The sequence below is a fragment of the Podarcis gaigeae genome (genome assembly GCF_964106915.1).
Source record: "Podarcis gaigeae genome assembly, chromosome: 14".
Lineage (NCBI taxonomy): Eukaryota > Metazoa > Chordata > Lepidosauria > Squamata > Lacertidae > Podarcis > Podarcis gaigeae.
In genome coordinates, this window is record NC_139690.1 from 17,110,954 (window position 1) to 17,132,640 (window position 21,687).

At 43.7% G+C, this 21,687-nt stretch overlaps 1 protein-coding gene across 6 annotated transcripts in view; it reads right to left on the reverse strand.

Moving 5' to 3' along the window:
- Positions 1-21,687, reverse strand: part of CEMIP (cell migration inducing hyaluronidase 1) — a 161,865-nt gene that overhangs the window by 31,763 nt on the left and 108,415 nt on the right. For all 6 annotated transcript variants that reach the window (XM_083712458.1, XM_083712457.1, XM_083712459.1 and 3 more), the window contains exons 9-12: positions 20,076-20,194; positions 18,461-18,602; positions 16,132-16,323; positions 1,207-1,382 (exon numbers count right to left, since the gene is read on the reverse strand). In XM_083712458.1, coding sequence (XP_083568584.1) covers positions 1,207-1,382; positions 16,132-16,323; positions 18,461-18,602; positions 20,076-20,194 — 629 coding nt within the window. The remainder of the gene's footprint in view (positions 1-1,206; positions 1,383-16,131; positions 16,324-18,460; positions 18,603-20,075; positions 20,195-21,687) is intronic.

The following is a 21,687-nucleotide window of genomic DNA, read 5'->3' on the forward strand; positions in this document are numbered from 1 at the left end:
ACACACATCATCATCATCATCACCATCAACCGGCGGGCTTGAAACTTGTGCAAGACGCTTTCAGGGTTGTTGTTTTCGTTTGTCAAACAAGTGTGATCCAGCGCTTTTAAAGCCACATCTGCACTATACATTTAAAGTGGTATCCAACCACTTCAAGAACTTATCACTTCCTCCAAAGAATTCTGGGAGGTGTAGTTGTTAAAGCTACTGACAGTTGTTAGGAGACCCATTGAAACTAATGATCTTGAGTAGAACAATGGATGCAATCCAACAAGGACATAGGAAACTCCCTTATACTGAACCAGACCATCTAGCTGTCAGCCTACGCTCGAGTAGGACCCTGGCAGACACACATGCCTGACTGGCATGTTCTCTCCCTCCTGGTCGATCGTTCGGGAGCTTCAAAAGCTTTCTTCTGCCCCAACAGCACAGCGATCAATGCCAACAGACATCGGCACACTTAGGGATCCACAGAGTTTGCGCATTTCACGTGACAGACCTCAGCAACTCAGCATTTTGGCTAATCTACTTTATTTACATATAAACACACACGGAGCACTGCAACATGGCTCCCTCTCTCTCTAGCATCAGAGAGCAGAGAGAATGAACAAAGGACAATAGTTCCACTTCACGGAACACAGTGACACAAACATCCTGTCTCCATCACTTCCCACTTTGTGGAGTCAAAACATACACCGTCATGTGATAGACAACAATCCTATGACTGCAATCACGGAACAGGAATTCTAACACTAGCTCAGTACTGGGTCCATCTAGCTGATGTACTGTCTACATTGACAGGCAGGAGCCCTTGGGGATTTCAGACCAGGAATTTAACCTACAACCTTCTGCATGCAAAGCAGATGCTCTACCACTTAGCTCCCCCCCCCAAACTTTATATTCTTTTTCTTTTTAGAATTGTTTGCTATCATTTTGTACACAGCTTAGGAGACTGCTGTTTGGTCAAAAGGGCACATCAGTATAGGAGCTGCATAAATAAATTCTCATCTTGAAAAGTATTGCACATAGATCTATTGGCACGATTGTACCCACACTACATAAAATTTCTGCCACCAACATAAAGTCTGAGATTGGATATGTTAGATACAAGTGCTCAATGTAATGTCAGACTCCCCCAGCCACATGGAAGAAATGTCCCAGCACAGGGGTGAAAAAACCCAGCAATACATGGACACCAAGCGATACCTTGATATGGCCTCCAAAGGTGTCAAAATCAAAGAAGGAACACAGATCACTGTTGTAATTGTAGCATTCCTTGGCCATCTCTCCCATCACGAGAATGTTGCGACTTAGCAAGCCTACTTCTGCTCTCATGTCCACTCCATCGATCACCTCTCCTGTGTGAAGGTAGTTTGCTTTCCCTAAAGGAGCAAGAAACGAAAATTCGCCATTAACAAATCCATTCTCTAACGTCTATTTATTTCAATTTGAATTTCATTTTTTTTTATTCCACAGGATTTATATACTGTTTAATTGCCATACGACCACAAATCAGTCAGCAAACATAACAAAGCAATGAAATTATCAGCAAAATAGGCACCCGCCGGATCAATAGCCCTTTGATTTGTTGGCATCTTGATTCCATACTTCCAAGTTTGACTGTTCCAGCTATTCCAATGTAATGCCACAGAACAGGGACCAGCAAACATTTTCAGCGGGGGGCCATTCCACTGTCCTTCAGACCTTGGGGGGGGGGCTGGACTATATTTTGAGGGGGGGGGGATGAACAAATACCTATGCCCCACAAATAACCCAGAGATGTATTTTAAATAAAAGCACACATTCTACTCATGTAAAAACATGCTGATCTGTCCATGGGCTGAATTTAGAAGGTGATTGGGCCAGATCCGGCCCCTGGGCCTTAGTTTACCTACCCATGCCACAGACCTTCAGGGGTTTTTGCAGCTTAAGTGCACTGCTAGGAACGGAACCTTACATAATTTCAAAAATCGGTCCAGCTGATGATAGGAGGCTGCTTTGTACAGAGTCAGGCAACTGGTCCCTCTCATTCAGCATCCTCTGCATCAGGGGTGAGCCACCCTATGGGCCTCCAGGTGTTCCTGAACACCTATCACCCCAGACAGCACAGCCAAAGTTCAGAGATGATGGGAGTTGTAGTCCAGGAACAGATGGAGGACACCACAGGGACTACCCACTAGTCTACACTGAACAGCAGCAGCTCTTCGGGGTTTTCTGGAAGATGTCTCTTCCAGCCCTACCTGGAGATGCCAGGGAGGGAAGCCTTCTGCATACAGAGCATGTGTCCTACCGCTGGGCTATTATGGTTTTATAATTTGTTGCAAACTGCCCACAGTGGCTGGGGCAGCCCAGTCAGATGGGCAGCATATACAGAAATCATAATCATCACCACCACTACGAATGTTCACTGCAAAGTAAGTGAATTAATTTACAAGCGTACACACATAGGATTGCAGCTTACATATTGCAGTTCATACACAAACGCAAATACACACATACATGAATGATTCTTTCCTGCTTCTTCCCCTCACCCTCTACAAACCAGAGAAGACTTTTTAAACTTCTCCCTCCTCCATATGTCACTGTGTCTTTTACACGCAGACACACCATGTCTTCCCTGATTCAGCTATTTTGCAATGGGGGGTGGGGGAGGAAGGAAGCAGGAAGAGATTATCTTACTGCCCACATTCTGAACTGGTCCAGTAAAAACAAGCAATACACTCATTAAATAAATGCTGCGCTCAAGGAGCATATATGTTTTACACTTGCAGATATTTTCTTTCAGGAGAGGCATGCGCACTCAACATTTATAACTGGAAACAAATGCCAAATGCTCAGAAACAGCCAAGTCAGAATTGTTCCTTGCAAAGAAGATATAGGAGAAGGGTTATCTGCTTTAAAACAAGAAAACAGGCAGAATGCACATCATTTTTATGAGGAAGAATGAATATTTCAATGTGCCTGGAAGCTGCTATGCAACTCTCTGGGCCTGCCATTCAGTGGCAGGGATGCGGGTGGCGCTGTGGTCTAAACCACTGAGCCTCTTGGGCTTGCTGATCGTAAGGCCGACAGTTCGAATCCGTGCGACAGGGGTGGGCTCCCGTTGCTTTGTCCCAGCTTCTGCCAACCTAGCAGTTCGAAAGCATACCAGATAAATAGGTACCACTGTGGCGGGAAGGTAAGCAGCGTTTTCATACGCTCTGGCTTCCGTCACGGTGTTCCGTTGCACCAGAAGCTGTTTAGTCATGCTGGACAGATGAAAAGAAATGCTGTTGGTGGACAAATGCTGGCTCCCTTGGCCTGAAAGTGGAGATGAGCTCTGCACCCCATAGTCAAATTCGACTGGAATGAACTGCCCAGGAGTCCTTTATCTTTACCTTTTCACCATTCAGTGGCAACTCACCGCAGAATCACCATCAGTGAGAGCTGATGAGCTCAGCATAAGGTTTTGCCCTAACTGCAACCATGTCATGGGTTCAGTGTTTTTAGTCCTCCGTGACAGAACAAGGGTGGGTGTTGTAGCCCCGTCTGAGTTCTGTTGCCAAGCAAGCAGGGTCTCTGAGGAACTCTTGCCTGAGAGCAGAATCGACACACAAAGTCTCACAGTCCAGAGGTCAGGGAGTCCAGATGATCACAGACTCAAGGGTCCAGATAGGAAGCAGGAAGCAGCAAGGTAGGACCAGGAACTACAGCGTTGTTTGCAGCATCTGACTGCTGCTGAGAGCTCTGTTTAAGAAGGCTGAAGCCAGCTGGTTCTCATCAGTGCCTTCTCCTCTTGTGTCCTTGAAGGCTGATCAGCTGCAGGTGGAGTCACTCCCCCTTCAGGCTGCTGTTCAGCAGGCAAAAGTGAATCCTGGCCCATGACAGTGGGGAAACTGTGTCCAGTGAGCCAATTTTTGCGTACCAGCCATTTCCCCCAAACCATGCCCATCTGTCATCAGTTGACATGATTGCCAAACAGTTCCCTTCAGGGAAAAAGCTGGAAAAGCAGACATCCTCCTGCCCCTGCTTATCCTGCCTGATTTTGCTTTGCCAGGGCATTTCTTGTGAGGAATACACTGGTGAAGCAGACCCCACCACCAGCACCACCACCACCTCACAGGTCAACTTTGAAAGGAGGACAGGACTTGCCACCTATTGGTCAGTGGATACCACCAGATGATTGACATGTAGGTGGCCCCACCCACCTGCCAAGTTTGCCCACCACACTCCTGGGGCCAAAACGATTCTTCACTCCTGCCAGAGGACAATATTCACTTATAGAGGAAACCTAACGATGGCTGCTCTTGAAGGACACTACCGAGTGAGGACAAAACCTGTTCCATCTCCCAGGTGGCTCCAACTTGAGACTCAAGCCTGCCATTTAAGCTGTGCAGGCCCACTGTGCTTCCGAATTCTCAAGCCACAGTAGGATGGAACAAAGCGGGTGCCCAGAAGACTCTCTCAATGTGCACAAAGACACTGCAAATTGCCATCATAGCAGAATGGATAGCGGCTCCACATCTTGGCTACAACATGCCTTCGTGTCACACAAGGAGGGCAGAGGGAGCTATCCCACCCGCTTTGTGATGCAGTTTTCAATGAACGGAGAAGGTGGTATCATTTGATCCTGCTGCGGCTGTTGTTTGCTGAAGCAGATCTGAGCACGAGGTGTTATCAGATGGAGACCTGGTGGAGCCAGAAAGGGGAGATCCCTGCAAAACTTCATACGGAACTTTGATAAGGAGGGCAAAAGAATTCATCTGTGTCCAGTGGTGCAGATAGTAAATAAAAGCGAGCTTTTCTCCTCTGTAGCTGTTGCTGCTGTTCGTCCATTTTCTGCTGCGGCACCTAGAAGATGGCCTCCCTCGACCCCCAATATCTGCAAGGCCTCATCACTCTCCCCTTTCAAAAGAAAACCCCACATTCTTTAAAACATACCATTTCCTCCAGCCAGCTCAAGTTTTATTATGTGCATACGGTCCACAGACAAAAAGCCTACAAAACTAACTGGAGGGACATACGTGCTTCAAATAATTGGCTATTTGCTCAGGGCGATTATACAGAAATACGTTTTCTGCTGTCAGTTTGCTATGTGTTTTAATCGCAGCAGCGAACAGATTTAGCTATTTTTCACCCTCTGACATAAAGGCCTGGAATCTGCAAATAGAACTGGCATAAAAACCAGAAGACATTCCTGGGTAAGGTTCAAGCAGTGGACAAACAATCACTTAACGTAACCCATTGCAGAAGTTGCATTCTTCAATTCAAATAGTCTTCCCCCCCCCTCCCCTAACATTTTTTAAATCTCCCACAAGCTCTGACTTATTCTCGATCTTGTCTTGCTGGACAGATGATTTTTATATGGGAGGCCTTCAGATTTAGAATGCTTTCCATGTTTATGCGCCCTGGGATTCTTTGCAACTGTTTTGCATTTTAAGTGCTTTGGAGTGGTGCAGATGCATTGAAGCATTGTGGTTGCAGATGGGGGAGAAATTCGAGTCTGTTCATCTTTGAAGGCAATTCTACCTTAATTCACACTTTTCCAAAAAGCAATATGCAAAGTGAAACACATCCATCCATCAAAATGCACACTCCTCTAAATTTTCCAGTGCAGTTCTGAAGCCAGGTAACGTGTGCAGAAATGGATACACTAGGTTAAATTGTGCATAGAAATGCATATATTACCGCAAAACATACAAAAATGCATTATATTAGGGGGAACTGTTTTGCAAAAAATGTTCATACAATGGTACCTCGGGTAAAGTACTTAATTCGTTCTGGAGGTCCGTTCTTAACCTGAAACTGTTCTTAACCTGAAGCACCACTTTAGCTAATGGGGCCTCCTGCTGCCGCCATGCTGCCGGAGCCCAATTTCTGTTCTTATCCTGAAGCAAAGTTTTTAACCTGAAGCACTATTTCTGGGTTAGCGGAGTCTGTAACCTGAAGCATCTGTAACCTGAAGCGTATGTAACCCGAAGTACCACTGTATTAGGCAAAATTGCATACAAACATGGTGGAATGGGAGAAATTTGTGCTGAAGTGCAGGTTTCAAAATAATATGGAAATATGGAGCACTGAAAACTGTGGAGATTGGAAAAGTGAGGAACGGAGTGGAACCAGAATTGGTAAGATTCAGTTATCCCTAGGCATGGGGCAAGCTTCCCAAAATAAATGTCTTGGTGATGCTACAAAACTCTTTTTATGAAAGGTACACATGCCTGGGGTTTAGAATAATAAGATCTCAGGCTTGCACGGGCTTGGGTTTAATTTAACACCTGCAGAGACATGCTAAGAATGCTAAATGCCAACAAGAATGTTGAATATGCGCTAAGAGAGTTCTATATATAACTAACACGCTGAGTGTTTGTTTGCATGTTGTGCTTTTGCTGACTCGGGGGAGATTCAAGATAAGGAAATGGGTCTCAGGTGGTTGCTGTCCTCCGCTGGCCTCTCCTTGCGGAGTATTGATACCACATTCACCCCAGACAATAGCTATAAATTGGGTTCCTGGAATGCTTGATGGTAAAACAAACACACCAAGCATGTCTATTTCTGCAGGAGGTTAATTTGGCAATTTATACCACCAGCAGAGAAACTAGAAATTTGTTTTGGGGATTTTTTTCAAAACCAATTTTTTTTTTACAAACATCAAATTCAAAATCCATATTCATTTTCTAACATAAGCCTATTACATAGATTACCTAAATTAAAATACTGTGGTACCTCGGGTTAAGTACTTAATTTGTTCCGGAGGTCTGTTCTTAACCTGAAACTGTTCTTAACCTGAAGCACCACTTTAGCTAATGCGGCCTCCTGCTGCCGCTGCACGATTTCTGTTCTCATCCTGAAGCAAAGTTCTTAACCCGAGGCACTATTTCTGGGTTAGCGGAGTCTGTAACCTGAAGCGTCTGTAACCTGAAGTGTCTGTAACCCAAGGTACCACTGTATATCTAATTGCTCTAGGCAGTTGCTCTAGAGCCTAGAGAAACTAGAAATTTGTGTGACACACACACAATAATAGCCAAGAACCAGGCTGGGATGTTCAATAGGACTATCCAGACAGAACCCAAAACTGACTTGTGTTTCCTTCTCCTTCCTCTTCTGGGTCTTGCATTCAGCTTTCTTCATTTCCCTGCTCCCAAAACACCTATTGCCTCCTGCTTCAATCCTATACATCCCCCTTCCTCCTCCTCCTCTTTTGCCCTTACTCAATATTCGCCACGAAAACCCCAGGATTTTTCCACCAGAATAAACGACGCAGAATCAAATGAAATTCCTACTCAGGAATCGGTTCTTGCAAAATCTCGGCATTCTGTCAAATTTACAGCGTTTGCATTACTCACAGCTGAGCAAATTTGCTCCCACACATTGTCAGGATGTCCCCTTGACTCGGCCAGTTTTAAAAGAGGATTAGTCAAATTCACGGAGGGCAACACTATCATTCATTGCTAGACATGACGGCTGTTTGTACTACCTCTGTTGTCACAGGCAGGTTGCCACTGAATATCAGTTTGCTTTCGCACTCAGACCTCGCTTGTGGGCTTCTCAGATGTATGGCAGCCCATGTCGGCAGTGCTGCTTTTGCCGATTTCCCTTAAAAATAGTTCAAAAATGGCCTTTTTTTACGATGTGGCCAAAAAGGCTCCACAACTTTTCTGCCCGGATTTTCGCCATTTGAAATATGGCAACTCTACCACAGGCACCTGACCACTGTGAGAACAGGATGCTCAAGGGTCTGATCCATGTTGCTTTGCTATGGGGAGCAAAATAAATCTGTGGTATAGATCAGGGATTTCTGGGTGGTTGCAGTACAGTGCCCCTGATGAGATTTCTTTATGTAGCTCATTTCTGGCTTTTAGAAAACAGCAAGGTGCGATCTTGGAAACCTCAAGATCATTGGATGGAAGAATGTTTTTGACTAAAACTGCTTTTAGATTTTATTTTATAATTGTTTTTAGAACATTTCTGCTTTGTTTGCCACCCTGCTTCCTTATGGAGGAAGGGTTGGAAATAATAATAATAATAATAATAATAATAATAATAATAATAATAATTTATTTATACCCCGCCCATCTGGCTGGGTTTCCCCAGCCACTCTGGGTGGCTTCCAACAGAATATTAAAATACAACAACCTATTAAACATTAAAAGCTTCCCTCAAACAGGGCTGCCTTCAGATGTCTTCTAAAAGTTCAATAAATAACAGCTATCATCTTCATCATCCTGTTCCACCGCTGGGATATAAAATCCTAGAATTGTATAGTTGGAAGGGACCCAGAACTTCATAGTTTAACGCTCTGCATTGCAGGGATAGGCAACCATCCTATATGGGAATCAAACCTGCAACCTTGGTGTTATCATCACCATGCTCTAACCAGCTGAACTATACGTGTACTTTCTTATGCTGCTATTGTTTTGTACTGCATACCTTTTTAAAGTTTTATCCCTTTTAGCTTTCTTTTTTTGGAAGGGGGAGGTTTTATTTTCTTTAGTGTGATATCCATAGACACCGAAAGAGGCATCATAGGGTTTTGCGTTTGTTTTCAATGCACAAGAGACCTGTTGTGGCAAGAACTCTTTGTTTTTGCTCTGTTTGGGGCAACAAGAATGCAGGGCCGGCTGCCAATTTACATTAGGCGCTTGGTGCGCAACCAGCCCCATGGGGCACATCAGAGAGACAGATGTGAAAGAAAGCTCTTCATATCGGAGGCAAGAACATCTCACCCCAAAGAACTGTAAATGAGATCTGCGGTTAGAGTGACGCTTAAGGGCAAGTGTTCCGTCAAGCCTTTCGCTCGGTGGATGCAGACAAACAGTTATTGTGACACCAGCCACACTGTTTAGTTTTGCACACTCTTCCACACATGGCCTGCTGTATAAATTAGGGGAGGGGAGGAGTGCGTGGGTTGCAAGCAGAGCACATGTAATGCATGCAGAAAGTTTCTCCTGGATTTAAGCCCCAGGTTGTCTGGCAATAAAGGTCCAAAGGTGGCAGTTCCCATGGCAGTCAATTCTGTTTCCTGATGTTTCCATAACTGTTCATTTCCTCGCTATATTTTAGCTTCCCTGCCAAAAATATAGCCAAATATAGCACGAGTTTAGTGCTTATTTCCATGTGATTTGCAAACATTTTTTTTTCCTGAAAGCAAATAATGTGGAAACAAGCAATCAACCTGAGCTATCTTCTGCCGTATTTCTGGAAGTGGCTTTTATGTTGTGCAAAAGCTCAAATATTAACAGTCAGGGAAACATGACTACGAATGCAGCCCAAGACACATGAAGCTACCTTATTACCGAGTTAATTTAGTGGATTTAGTGCGTTGGTTTGACAGCGAACAGCTTTGCAAAGATTTCGACACAGGGTTGTTGTTGTTTTTTCTGAAAGCTGTGCTATCAAATATTATGATGGCCTTCCTCTCAGAGAATTTAATTTTGGGGGGTTTTTTACGTGCAAAGCAAATGACTTAACGCTGAGCTGCAGGCCTTGGAATGCAGTCAAGATATACTGTGCTAGAAAGAACAATCTGCGTCCATTTGTAGAAAGTAGCAGTCAGTCCATGTGCTGGCTGGAGCAATGATCTGACTCAGCGGAATGCAGTTTTATATAATTACATCTAGGAAATCCATTAAATCCATATGTACATTGCCGCATGGGATAACTATCTGCACACGCAGGTGTGATGATGTAGATAATCACACGTGCGCACATTTCATTGCGTGTACATGCAGTGTACCAACAACAAAATAATTGCATGTACAGCCATCAGAAGTGGCAACCTAGCAGACTATATTTCCTGTGCTCCAGTTAGCACCTTGGCAAACCTACTCTCAAAGAGAGAAAGAAGGAAGAAAAGCAATAGGAAAACAGATGGTAACTGGTGTAGCACAGATGATAGAAAGAGACTGGGTTATAGAAACCAGGAAGTAGCGATAAGGAAGAAATTTGATTCAGTTCACACTGAAAGCAGAGCTTTCCCAATTCCCACTTTCTAAAACAAGATGCAAAGTCAGCCTGCAAAACTCACACTTCTCTGAATTTTGCAATGCAGATCTCCCGCTGAGTAAATTTCTACAGATAATGCATATACTAAGGTAAGGTTTGAATATGAATGCAAATATTTTTGAAAATAATATGAAAATATTATTAGGGATAATATTTCATTTGCAAAGATGTGCATAGTAGGCGAAACTGCACACTAAAATTCACAGTAAAATACTGATGAATTTGCAGGACCACCTTTTTTCAAAGGGAAAAAAGTGGAGCACCAAATTTAAGATTGGAAAAATGAGAAACAGAAACTGATAAAATCACACACCCCTATCAGGAAGTCTCTGGTTTAAATATCTCTTCTCTCATTAACTGAGTAGATGGCCTTAGGCAACTCTCTCCCCCTCTCTCTCACCATCCGCAGTACAGTGGTACCTCAGGTTAAGAACTTAATTCGTTCTGGAGGTCTGTTCTTAACCTGAAACTGTTCTTAACCTGAAGCACCACTTTAGCTAATGGGGCCTCCTGCTGCCGCTGCACGATTTCTGTTCTCATCCTGAAGCAAAGTTCTTAACCCAAGGTAATATTTCTGGGTTAGCGGAGTCTGTAACCTGAAGCATATGTAACCCGAGGTACCACTGTATGTATTCCACTTACCTCAGGGACAGGGAACCTATGGCCCTCCAGATATCATTGGATGACAACTTCCATCATCCCTGACCACTGAACATGTTTGCTGCAGCTGTTGGGAGCTTAACCCCATCTGGAGAGTCACAGGTTCCCCATCCCTACCTTGCAGAGTTGCTGTGAGAAGTGTTTTTATTGTTATTATTAGGGATCACCACCTTTTTTGCCCTATATGTTCAGCTATTTTGTTGCCACCCGACAAGTTTGGAGAAAGTTCTCCTATCACTTGCCGTGATAACCATTACTCATTGCCTGCTTTATCATAGTTTACATACCTAGTTATTTATAAAAAAAAAATTATATACAGCTATTCATTAAAAAAAAAAAATCAGAGTGGTTTGCAACTACAGCATTTATAAACCATACAATAAAAACCATGTAAAAGAGTGAAAATCAGAATTTTTCCAACTACGGTGGTACCTCGTGTTACATATCGCCCCCCTTATGAATGCTGCGGGTTATGCACTCCGCTAACCCGGAAGTAAATGCCCCCTGTTGCGACCTTTGCCCCAGGATGTGAGCGGAAGTCGTGCGCTGGTGGCGTGGCAGCACCAGGAGGCTCCATGAGAGAAAGTGGCCTCATATTACGAGCGGTTTCCTGTTACGAACGGACCTCCGGAATGGATTAAGTATGTAACACGAGGTACCACTGTATCTCAATTGCCTGCCTAGGCCTGATGGAATAAGAGAGTTTTCAACAGGCATTTAAAAATTGAAACAGAATTTGCCAGCTGAGTCTCTATTGGCAGAGTAGTCAATAACTATGGATTGCCGTCCGATACATGTTGCCATCCGAGATGCAGTCAGCCATTAAGGACAAAATGGCCTCATTTCCTTCTAAACAAATAAAAAGGGTCTAGATGGGCAAACTCGTGAGAAACAAGCCCTGCATCTGATTTGAGAAATGTCCGGTTCTAATGTACTTTTCCCACACTTCTGGATTCCCACAGATTGAGCTGCCTCGGAGGTCTGCTGATAATCGGATTTTCACACAGTCAAGATACATTCACAGATGAACTGTAACCAGCCATCTATTATAAGGGTGTTCTGGTCTGAACAATGACACCCACCAGTTCATTCATGTTACTTATTATCTGGTACATTAAAAGGGTGTTGCATCATTTCTGCTCCTTTGTGAAACTTATCAAGGGTTGGACACTTCACATGTGGCTACGTAGCTGCAGATAAGGCTGGGAATTATTGTTGTTTGATCTTCTACCCTGTCCCACCCTTCCTGCCTTCCATTTTGCTGCCTTTTGCTCTGGGCATCTCCAGAGTTCTTTGAAATCCAGATGCAAAGCATCAAAGAATTTGAATCTATTCCCTGGGGGTGGAGAGGACACAAACCATAGAAAAACAATGCAGAATTAGTGATAGGAAAGCTGAGAAACATCGTTTAACTGGGAGGGACTTGGCCGAACCTTTTCACCCCATTCCCATGAACTGGAGGCAGAATTCTGCATGAAAATCAGCTGTGCAAAGTATGTAGAAGCGGCTTATTATAGGGTGAGGTGAGGAAAGAACAGTGGCATCAAGCCAAGGCTCTCCTCCCAAAGAATTCTGGGAACTGTAGTTTGTTAAGGGTGCTGTGAGTTGTTAAAAGGGACCCCTAACCATTAGGTCCAGTTGTGACCACCTCTGGGGTTGCGGCGCTCATCTCGCTTTATTGGCTGAGGGAGCCGGCGTGCAGCTTCTGGGTCATGTGGCCAGCATGACTAAGCCGCTTCTGGCTAACTAGAGCAGTACACGGAAATGCCGTTTACCTTCCCGCCGGAGTGGTACCTATTTATTTACTTGCACTTTGATGTGTTTTCAAACTGCTAGGTTAGCAGAAGCAGGGACCGAGCAACGGGAGCTCACCCCGTCGCGGGGATTCGAACCGCTGACTTTCTGATCGGCAAGTCCTAGGCTCTGTGGTTTAACCCACATCGCCACCCATGTCCCGCTGTGAGTTGTTAGGAGGCACTTATTCCCCTCACAGAGCTACAATTTCCAGAGTGGTTTAACAGTGAGATTTCCCATGGAACCCTATTTGTAATATCTGTGAAGGAGCAATATGGGATAAAAATGTACCTGTCCCTTTTGCATATTTTGCTCCACAAAGCGCAATGAACAATGACAGTGTGGGACAAATTAAGTCCATGGAGAAGTTTTAAAAATCTAAATCCTTTTCTTTCTTTCTTTCTTTCTTTCTTTCTTTCTTTCTTTCAAAAAGGACACTTGGATTATTTTTTTTAATTGCTTGCAATAATTTTCTATCATTTTTTAAAAACCAATTTGTCCCCATCCATTAGGCCCTGATTTAAACCAAATAACTTCTCACATGCATCCATCACTGGAGGTCAGTGCAGCAAATCTTTACTGATTAATCTGTTCCGTCTGAGGTGGGTATCCAATGCTCTGGGAACACACCTTATTCCAAACTCATGCTTAGAGATAATTTGTGAGAAATTGACTCTTCCCCCACTGGCAATCTCTACTGAACTTGTGCAGTGTCTCCTCTAGACTAAATAACCTGTGCCTAAAGTTCACATAATGTTGATTAAAAATGGTGGGATTCCAATAACTTAGACATCCATGTTTCAACAACTTCACATGGTAGCTCACCTCACTTTTTCTGTTCCTTTGAAGTTAAAATAACATCAGCAACATCAACAGCATACAGGAGTGCCTGCTTGGCACTATGACCATGGGTGCCTGGGGCGATGGGTGCCATGCATGGCCCTGGCATTGAAGTTTGTGGGTGCCTGGCCCCTTCATGGGGAATTCTGTGGGTGCTCAGGGCCCCAGGGAGTTGGCATCTATGACAACATATGATGAAAGCATAAGGGGGAAATTTGCAGTAGCTGCTCGAGTTAGGCAACTCCCATCCTGACATCAGTTTATCAGTCTTCTTCTGGGTACAACGCCTTAATAGCTGTCTTCACTTATGCCACTCAAGCTATTGTATCTTCACTCATTCAAGGTAGATGTTCATGTGTCAGAGTGTGAAAGTCTTATGGCACACAGCTGAACGCCCCACTCCAGACCGCCTGTAGATGCCCAGTGCCCATCTGTTTCTCTGAAGTTCTATTTGTCAAGCCAGCATAATTTATTAGCGGGAACTGTTAAAAACAGCTCAACTCATTTGGCCAAATATCCTAATGCAGAGTGTATGAAAATATCGCTAAATGATGAGGACACTGGTTATAATTAGCACTTGACTCAGTCACAAAAGGCGTTATAAAACCACAAATCTCTAGTTTAACCATTAGGCGGTTGTATTAGGCGGATGTTATTCATGGAGCAAACTTAACAGTTACCACCATTTCCCCCTTTGCGTTTTTATAGTGGCATGGCAGAAATAAATTCAACTGATACCGCTTTTCCCAATACAGGGCTGTAGCAATGAGAAGAAAAGAAACTTTCCTAGTTGCAATTCTGTCTGTTTCAAAAACTCAAAAGCAATGCCTATCCGTAGGTGAGCTAGCATCTGTTTAATAATATTGTTAAAAACCCTTACAGAATGACCAGAAGAAGGAGGAGGAGGAGTACCAGGAGGAATGGATGGAATTCAAAGACTATTTAGTTAAATATGTTAAGATAACTTAATTGGAAAAACTTGCAAATACCAGATAGGCTTAGGATTTAAATATATGATGTTAGAGAATAATATGTTTAAAGTTAAAATGAAAAGAAAGAAAGATGTTAAGTGATTAAGTTAATTTTATGAGAAAATTGGTTTTGGAAAACTGTTACAATAATATACATTGAAACTCAGCCAGGGGGATTTGAGGAAGTCACTTAACAATGTTACTAAGATTGGATTAAGTATAGTTAAGATTTATGTTTGTTTGTTTGTTTGTTTGTTTCTTTGTTTAAAAATTCTGAAAAATCAATTAAAAACCCTTACAGAATGATTGACTCCAAACCTGTTGAAGTGTAACAGGATTCAGTGGAAGACATAAAACTAAGTCTTAGAGTAAATTAATTAACATGACTAAGTTAGGTCCATTGCTTTCTATGGGTCTATTTGTATAAAACTTTGTTGAATACATCCTTTATCCCTAACTCTCCCTGACTAATGTTTATCAACATTTTCTATGAGAAGTCCAGGAGAAGATATTCAACAGTTCTCCTGTTTCTATTGCACAGTGAACTAGAGACAGGAGGAATTTTCCATCGATGCCACCTCATTATGCAACTGAGGCCAGCACTGTGCAACCAACTTGGATTCTCAGAAGCCAGCCAACACTTCTCCACTGCAAAGCAGTGCTGGGAGGATGCCATTTCTAGCAGAGAAACTGCAAATGGAGGGGGGAGGCGCTTAACCCTTCTCCTGCCACATTCCTTCTGCAACTTCCCACTAGCATGGTTTTCAGATGCTAGTGGAACCCAAGTAATACACACAGTTCCAGCTTTGTTTTCATTGACTATCACCCAAGATTGTTCTCATGATGTAACCTGTGTCACACACATTTCATGTGGTTTTTCCAATCATCCAAGTGTTTCTGGGGAAAGGGGGAAAAACACCATCAACGCTGCTGATACATTTTTCTCACAGAGAGCTTGCCATCTTTAGTCATGAGCCTATGATGCATTTGAAACCAGAATAATATTTCCCTTGGAACAAAGCACCAAACTCCTTTCGGCCCATTTCGCAAAGGGCGAACTACAAGTCTTACTGAGCAGGTTACAATGAATATAATGGGGGCATGTGGTTGTCAAGGAGTGGCCTATATTTGGGGCTGTGTTTTGTATAGCACGGTGTTGATCAAATTTCTGACAACAACAAGACCACTGCTTATATTTATACAGCGCTGATTGTTCATTTTATCAGTGATCCTTATAACAATCCCATAAGGTAGGGCAGTTTTACCCCCCGCATCTCCTTCCTTTCATTAGGGTTCAACTTCTCTGAATAACACCTCTATCATCATCATCATTGCACTGACTCCTTCACTGTTGCATTCAATCCAAGAAGGTGCCATCCATCTATCTCCTCTATTCCTCCTTGTCCACTTTGTTTATCTGCTACCAATCTTATTTTAAAGCCCAACATCTCAGTCCCTTTTCCCTACTGGAAAGACACAAGCTTACAAGGAATTTGAACGGTTCACTGATTTTTAGGCACGAGGTTTAAAAATAGCGCAGGCAAAAGAGACAGGGTGCTTCTAGACTGTTGCCATTTGTGCAATTGTGTTGTTCTTGCACAACAAACTCATCTGCACACACCCCTGCCCCATCACCAGACATTTTGCAATTAGGAAAGTAATGGGAAGAGATACTGAAAAGTGTGGGTCAACAACTGCTTGACGCAGTATCATCTAACCTCCCCACAAACACATCAGAATGAATGCTCAGGAAATGGAAAACCTCATCTAATCTCCCTGCAAATAAATCGGGGTGAACACTTAATAAACAGGTTACCGGGAAGAGGCCAGAGACACAAACTGTGTAGACATCAAAATCATGAATTCCAATAGGATGACCTACCCGCCACTTTGACTTCATGGGGTCCACAGGCTCTGCAGGGCAAGATGTGGAATTCTTCGGCTTGATACATGGAATAATCTGTACTGGCCACAACTATCTTATCTCCAGCCTTCCATGACTGCACATTATCAGCCAATCTCAAGATGGTGCTGTTTACATTGGTGTCAACCATGACTGTAAGCTTGGGTCTCACTGGAAAACCAATACAGGAAAACACACACAAAATAAATAAATGGGGAAGGGGGGGTTGGAGAGGCAGAATATTTAAAATACGTCCCAAATTGTTCATTTAATCTTATAGGACACGTTTCACACCAACGAAAGTAAGTGGTTGACTGGCCCCAAGGAAATACAAGACAACTCCTTCAACCATGCTGCCAGGTTCTTTTTTAATGTGCAAAACTTAACAAGCGAAACAAAATAGGCTCCATTCATTATTTACTGGCAAGTGTGTTTTTCCACTAACCCCTTCACTAAATTTAAACGCAGCTCTTTGTGGGCCCATGGCACCACACCCTCTCAGACCCAGCATTTACGGTTGCTCAGAGCTGTCATTTAAAGATGCTGCAGAAGCTGTCTTCAGCATGATACAATGGCTTCCTCATGCTAATCAACAAAACAGCCATCTTTTTTTGCCTTTTGAAAAAATGAAGGTCAAAAGAACTGCATGGAATCACTGGCTTGCTTAAAATGAACGGCTGCAAAATAAAATGACCGTTTTCTGAAATAATTGTCGCTTCTCCAGTATTGATGGCATTCATCACAAGAATTAATCCTCCCACTTATATTTGATGTAGGGAAGAGATATTGAGCACCTTGTGAAACACTTCAGGGGAGTTTTAGCTGGGTGTTGGTGATGCTAATGTGCCACTCTTGGAATTGTTGAGCATGTATAATGGAAAGAAATGGTCAGGTGAGACCAAAGGCCTTCCTTGACTAGCATTCTATGTAGGCCACACTATTGTGATTTCCCAGATCCTTTTAGAGATCCTTTTAGAGATCCTTTAAGATACAGTCGTACCTTGGTTCTCGAACACCTTGATACTTGTACGTTTTAGCTCCTGAATGCCACAAACTTGGAAGTAAGTGTTCTGGTTTGCGAACGTTTTTCGGAAGCCGAACGTCCAACACTTCCATGGCTTCCAGTTGAGTGCAGGAAGCTCCTACAGCCATTCAGAAGATGTGCCTTGGTTTTCGAACAGTTTCAAGAGTCAAACGGACTCCTGGAATGGGTTAAGTTTGAGAACCAAGGTATGACTGTTCTAGATGCTTTGTGATTGACTGCTGGGAGACTTGTGTCAGGAGAAGTTTTTTTAAAAAAATATTAATGTTTTATTAAAGTGATTTCAGTAAAAAGAAATAAAGTGATAGAGAAAAGAAAGAAGGAAAAGTGAAAGGGAGAAAAACAACAACAGCAAAGATATATATGAAAGCAAGAATATGGGCGGGGGGGAAAGCAATATACAATATTCCCATACATTCTTATATAAATTGGTATAGTGTTATGCTTTTGAATTATGGTGCTGGAGGAGACTCTTGAGAGTCCCATGGACTGCAAGAAGATCAAACCGATCCATTCTTAAATAAATCAGCCCTGAGTGCTCACTGGAAGGACAGATCCTGAAGCTGAGGCTCCAATACTTTGGCCACCTCATGAGAAGACTCCCTGGAATAGACCCTGATGTTGGGAAAGATGGAGGGCACAAGGAGAAGGGGATGACAGAGGATGAGATGGTTGGACAGTGTTCTCAGAGCTACAAACATGAGTTTGACCAAACTGCGGGAGGCAGTGGAAGACAGGAGTGCCTGGCGTGCTCTGGTCCATGGGGTCACGAAGAGCCAGACACGACTAAATGACTAAACAACAACAACAACATAGTGTCATTGTCCTAGTGCTTATGTAAATGTTAATAGCCTACTACATTTTGTATAGATTCATTCCAAATGTTAACGTATTTATCCATACAGAGTCTGTGCCTGTAAGCAGCCCGTTCATGAATTATGAGTGATGTCATAACATCAGTCCATTGATTGAAAGGTATCATACTTTCATTTTTCCAGTGCCTCATTATCAATCTCTTGGCCACAGTGTGTTAGTATAAGTTAGTGCATGAGGACTAGAAACTTGGTTGGGAGAATGGGAAGCCAGTAAGCAGAAATGGAGAGTGTTTGGATGAGAAAGGCACTACAGAATTAGAAGGTGTTTCAGACTCATGGAAAGCCTCCATTACCGAGGTATTTATAGTTCTGAGGTAAAATGCTACTTCCTTTACAATAAGTAGGTCAGTAGAAGCAACTTTTGCCCAAGCTTTTAAAATTAGTCACATACCAGGCTTGCCACATAAGAAGCGCACTCTGTAGTTACGGCAGCCTCCGGGAGTCTGTCCTGGGCCACGGCAGAAAAACCTATAATCACGGCCACTTTTGTAGTGAACCTCAGTTGTCAGGTTCACTCCATCGAGTGTGACTGCCTGGAAGGGGAATGGAAATGCAAGATGAGTAGTAATCGAGCGTGAAAAATAAACGTTGTGTGCTCAACACCACCTGTGCAATGGCAGGTGTTTTGCTTTCACATGAAACTGTACACCAAAACCAGGAACCTTCTGGATCAGGCCAAAGACCCATCTAGTCCCATCTAGTCCCGCTTTCACAGTAACCAACCCACAAACAGGATTCAAATTCAAAAGCACTCTCTGCACCTGTGATTTCCAGTAACTGGTACTCAAGAGGCATATTGTCTCCTACAGTGGAGGCAGAACAAAGGAGGAGATGTTGACTCAAACTACAAGCTGCTGCACAACAATGTTTTTTTAAATAAATTGTTTGTGCCACAGAGAAAGGTATCAAGGCTCTCTCTTATTTTGGCAGCTTACCTCCACTAGCAATTGTTTTATTTCATGCCGCTGCTTGTTTACAAAGTATTAGGTCTGTGAAAGAGTTCGCTTTTCCCAGAACATCTTAACCAGACCGGGAAAACATCACAACAGCCAGAGAATCCTGGGAAGTATCGTTACGGGTGCCAAGAGTTGCTGGGAGACTCTATTCCCCTCACAGACCCACAATTGTCACAGTGCTTTAAAAATTCAGTTCCTGAAGCTCTGTGAGGGGGCAAAAGAGTCTCCTAACAGCTCTCAGCACCCTCGTTAATAATAATAATAATAATAATAATAATAATAATAATAATAATAATAATAATAATAATTTATTTATACCCCGCCCATGTGGCTGGGCTTCCCCAGCCACTCTGGGCGGCTTCCAGAAAAATATTAAAATACTGTAATACATCAAACATTAAAAGCTTCCCTAAACAGGGCTGCCTTCAGATGTCTTCTAAAAGTCTGGTAGTTGTTGTTCTCTTTGACATCTGATGGGAGGGCATTCCACAGGGAGGGCGTCACTACCGAGAAGGCCCCCTGCCTGGTTCCCTGTAACTTGGCTTCTTGCAGTGAGGGAACTGCCAGAAGGCCCTCGGTGCTGGACCTCAGTGTCTGGGCTGAACGATGGGGGTGGAGACGCTCCATCAGGGATACTGGGCCGAGGCCATTTAGGGCTTTAAAGGTCAGCACCAACACTTTGAATTGTGCTTGGAAATGTACTGGGAGTGTAGTCAAACTACACATCCCAGGATCCTTTGGGGAAGCCTTGACTACATAGGATACTGTGTTGAATGTATATTGAGGCTGTGGCTTCAGTCCTTGAATGAGAAACAGGCCTTAGCTCCCAGCTGGCTTTCAAAGTGCCTCTCTGGCAAGCATCTCTATCACACCCATCTATATAGAGTAGTTAGAAAACAAGAGGCCACCCAAAAGCCATGTGGTCTAATAAACCGTTTTCATTTTACAGCTTTAAACTCCATATAAAATGGTTGAAATGGTTGGCTGTCAACTGGAAGGGGGAAGAGAGATGTAACAGCAGGGAGAGGTCGGTCCCCTTGGCTGTCCTACCTGGATGTTAATGGGGTGATCACAAACTTTGGGGTGAGCAGCCCGGAAATCTGAAAGCCGCTCTCCATCTTTGGATTTGGCTTTTTCAGGCTTGTCAAACCATTCTGTCCATTCCACATCTGGGGCAGGATTGGAAGGGGGGCAGAGAGAGAAGGAAAAGCAGTCAACATGAAGGAAGGTCATTTTGGACAGAACAACCTTAACCAATGCGACAAAAATGTGTTCCACTGATGTTGGTGCCAAGCACTGTTAGCAAGTCTCTTCCACAACTGCCCACTCCCTGGCTCTGGTCGTGGGTCTGTCAGCTGCTATTTGGGGATGCTGTGAAGTGCGTCAAGCTGTGTGTGTGTAGGGGGAAGATAGTGCTATTCTTAAAAGTTGCATGGATTCACAACACAAACACAGTATAAGCTTAATAGCTGACCCAGTTGCGCTAAGGTTAAGTAACTTTAAGTCAATGGCATTCCAATACTGCACTAAAAGTGCTCTGCAGAAACCTGGAACAAGTGAAATGATGCAGCTATAGGGGCTGATAGCCGCCTACGCTACTGCAAACTCTTAAAATAGTCACATTTTTAATCTGACACAAGCCATATGCAGTGGTACCTCGGGTTAAGTACTTAATTTGTTACGGAGGTCTGTTCTTAACCTGAAACTGTTCTTAAGCACCACTTTAGCTAATGAGGCCTCCTGCTGCCGCCGCGCCACTGGAGCACGATTTCTGTTCTTATCTTGAAGCAAAGTTCTTAACCTGAAGCACTATTTCTGGGTTAGCGGAGTCTGTAACCTGAAGCGTATGTAACCTGAAGCGTATGTAACCCAAGGTACCACTGTACACACCATGCAATTCATGCCACTTTAAACACTCAATGCTTCCCCTAAAGAGTTATGGGAACTGTAGTTTGCTAAGGGTGCTTAGGAGTTGTTGGGAAACCCCTATTGCCCTCCCAGAGCTCCAATTCTCAGAGTGGTTTAATGATCAATTCCTCTTCAAAGGGAACTCTGGAGAATTATATACCTCAGTGAGGGAAATAGGGGTCTGATAACACTTCTCAACGCCCCTAGCAAACTACAGCTCCCAGAATACTTGAGGGAAAACCAGGACTGTTTAAAGTGGGATCACAGCACTTTAGATGTATGATGTGGCCATAGTTAATTCATAGTTATTCAGAGGCCATTTTGCTCCCCTGCTGCAATGAAAGCCTAGAGGAGAGAGAGAATGAACTGATGAATGGGGAAAGAGGGAGAGGATTGCCCACCCACTTTTCACATTAAAGGTAAAGGTAAAGGTACCCCTGCCCATACGGGCCAGTCGTGTCCGACTCTGGGGTTGTGCGCTCATCTCACTTAAGAGGCCGGGAGCCAGCGCTGTCCGGAGACACTTCCGGGTCACATGGCCAGCGTGATGAAGCTGCTCTGGCGAGCCAGCACCAGTGCAGCACATGGAAACGCCGTTTACCTTTCCGCTATAAAGCGGTACCTATTTATCTACTTGCACTTAGGGGTGCTTTCGAACTGCTAGGTGGGCAGGAGCTGGGACTGAACGACGGGAGCTCACCCCGCCGCGGGGATTCGAACCGCCGACCATACGATCGGCAAGTCCTAGGCACTG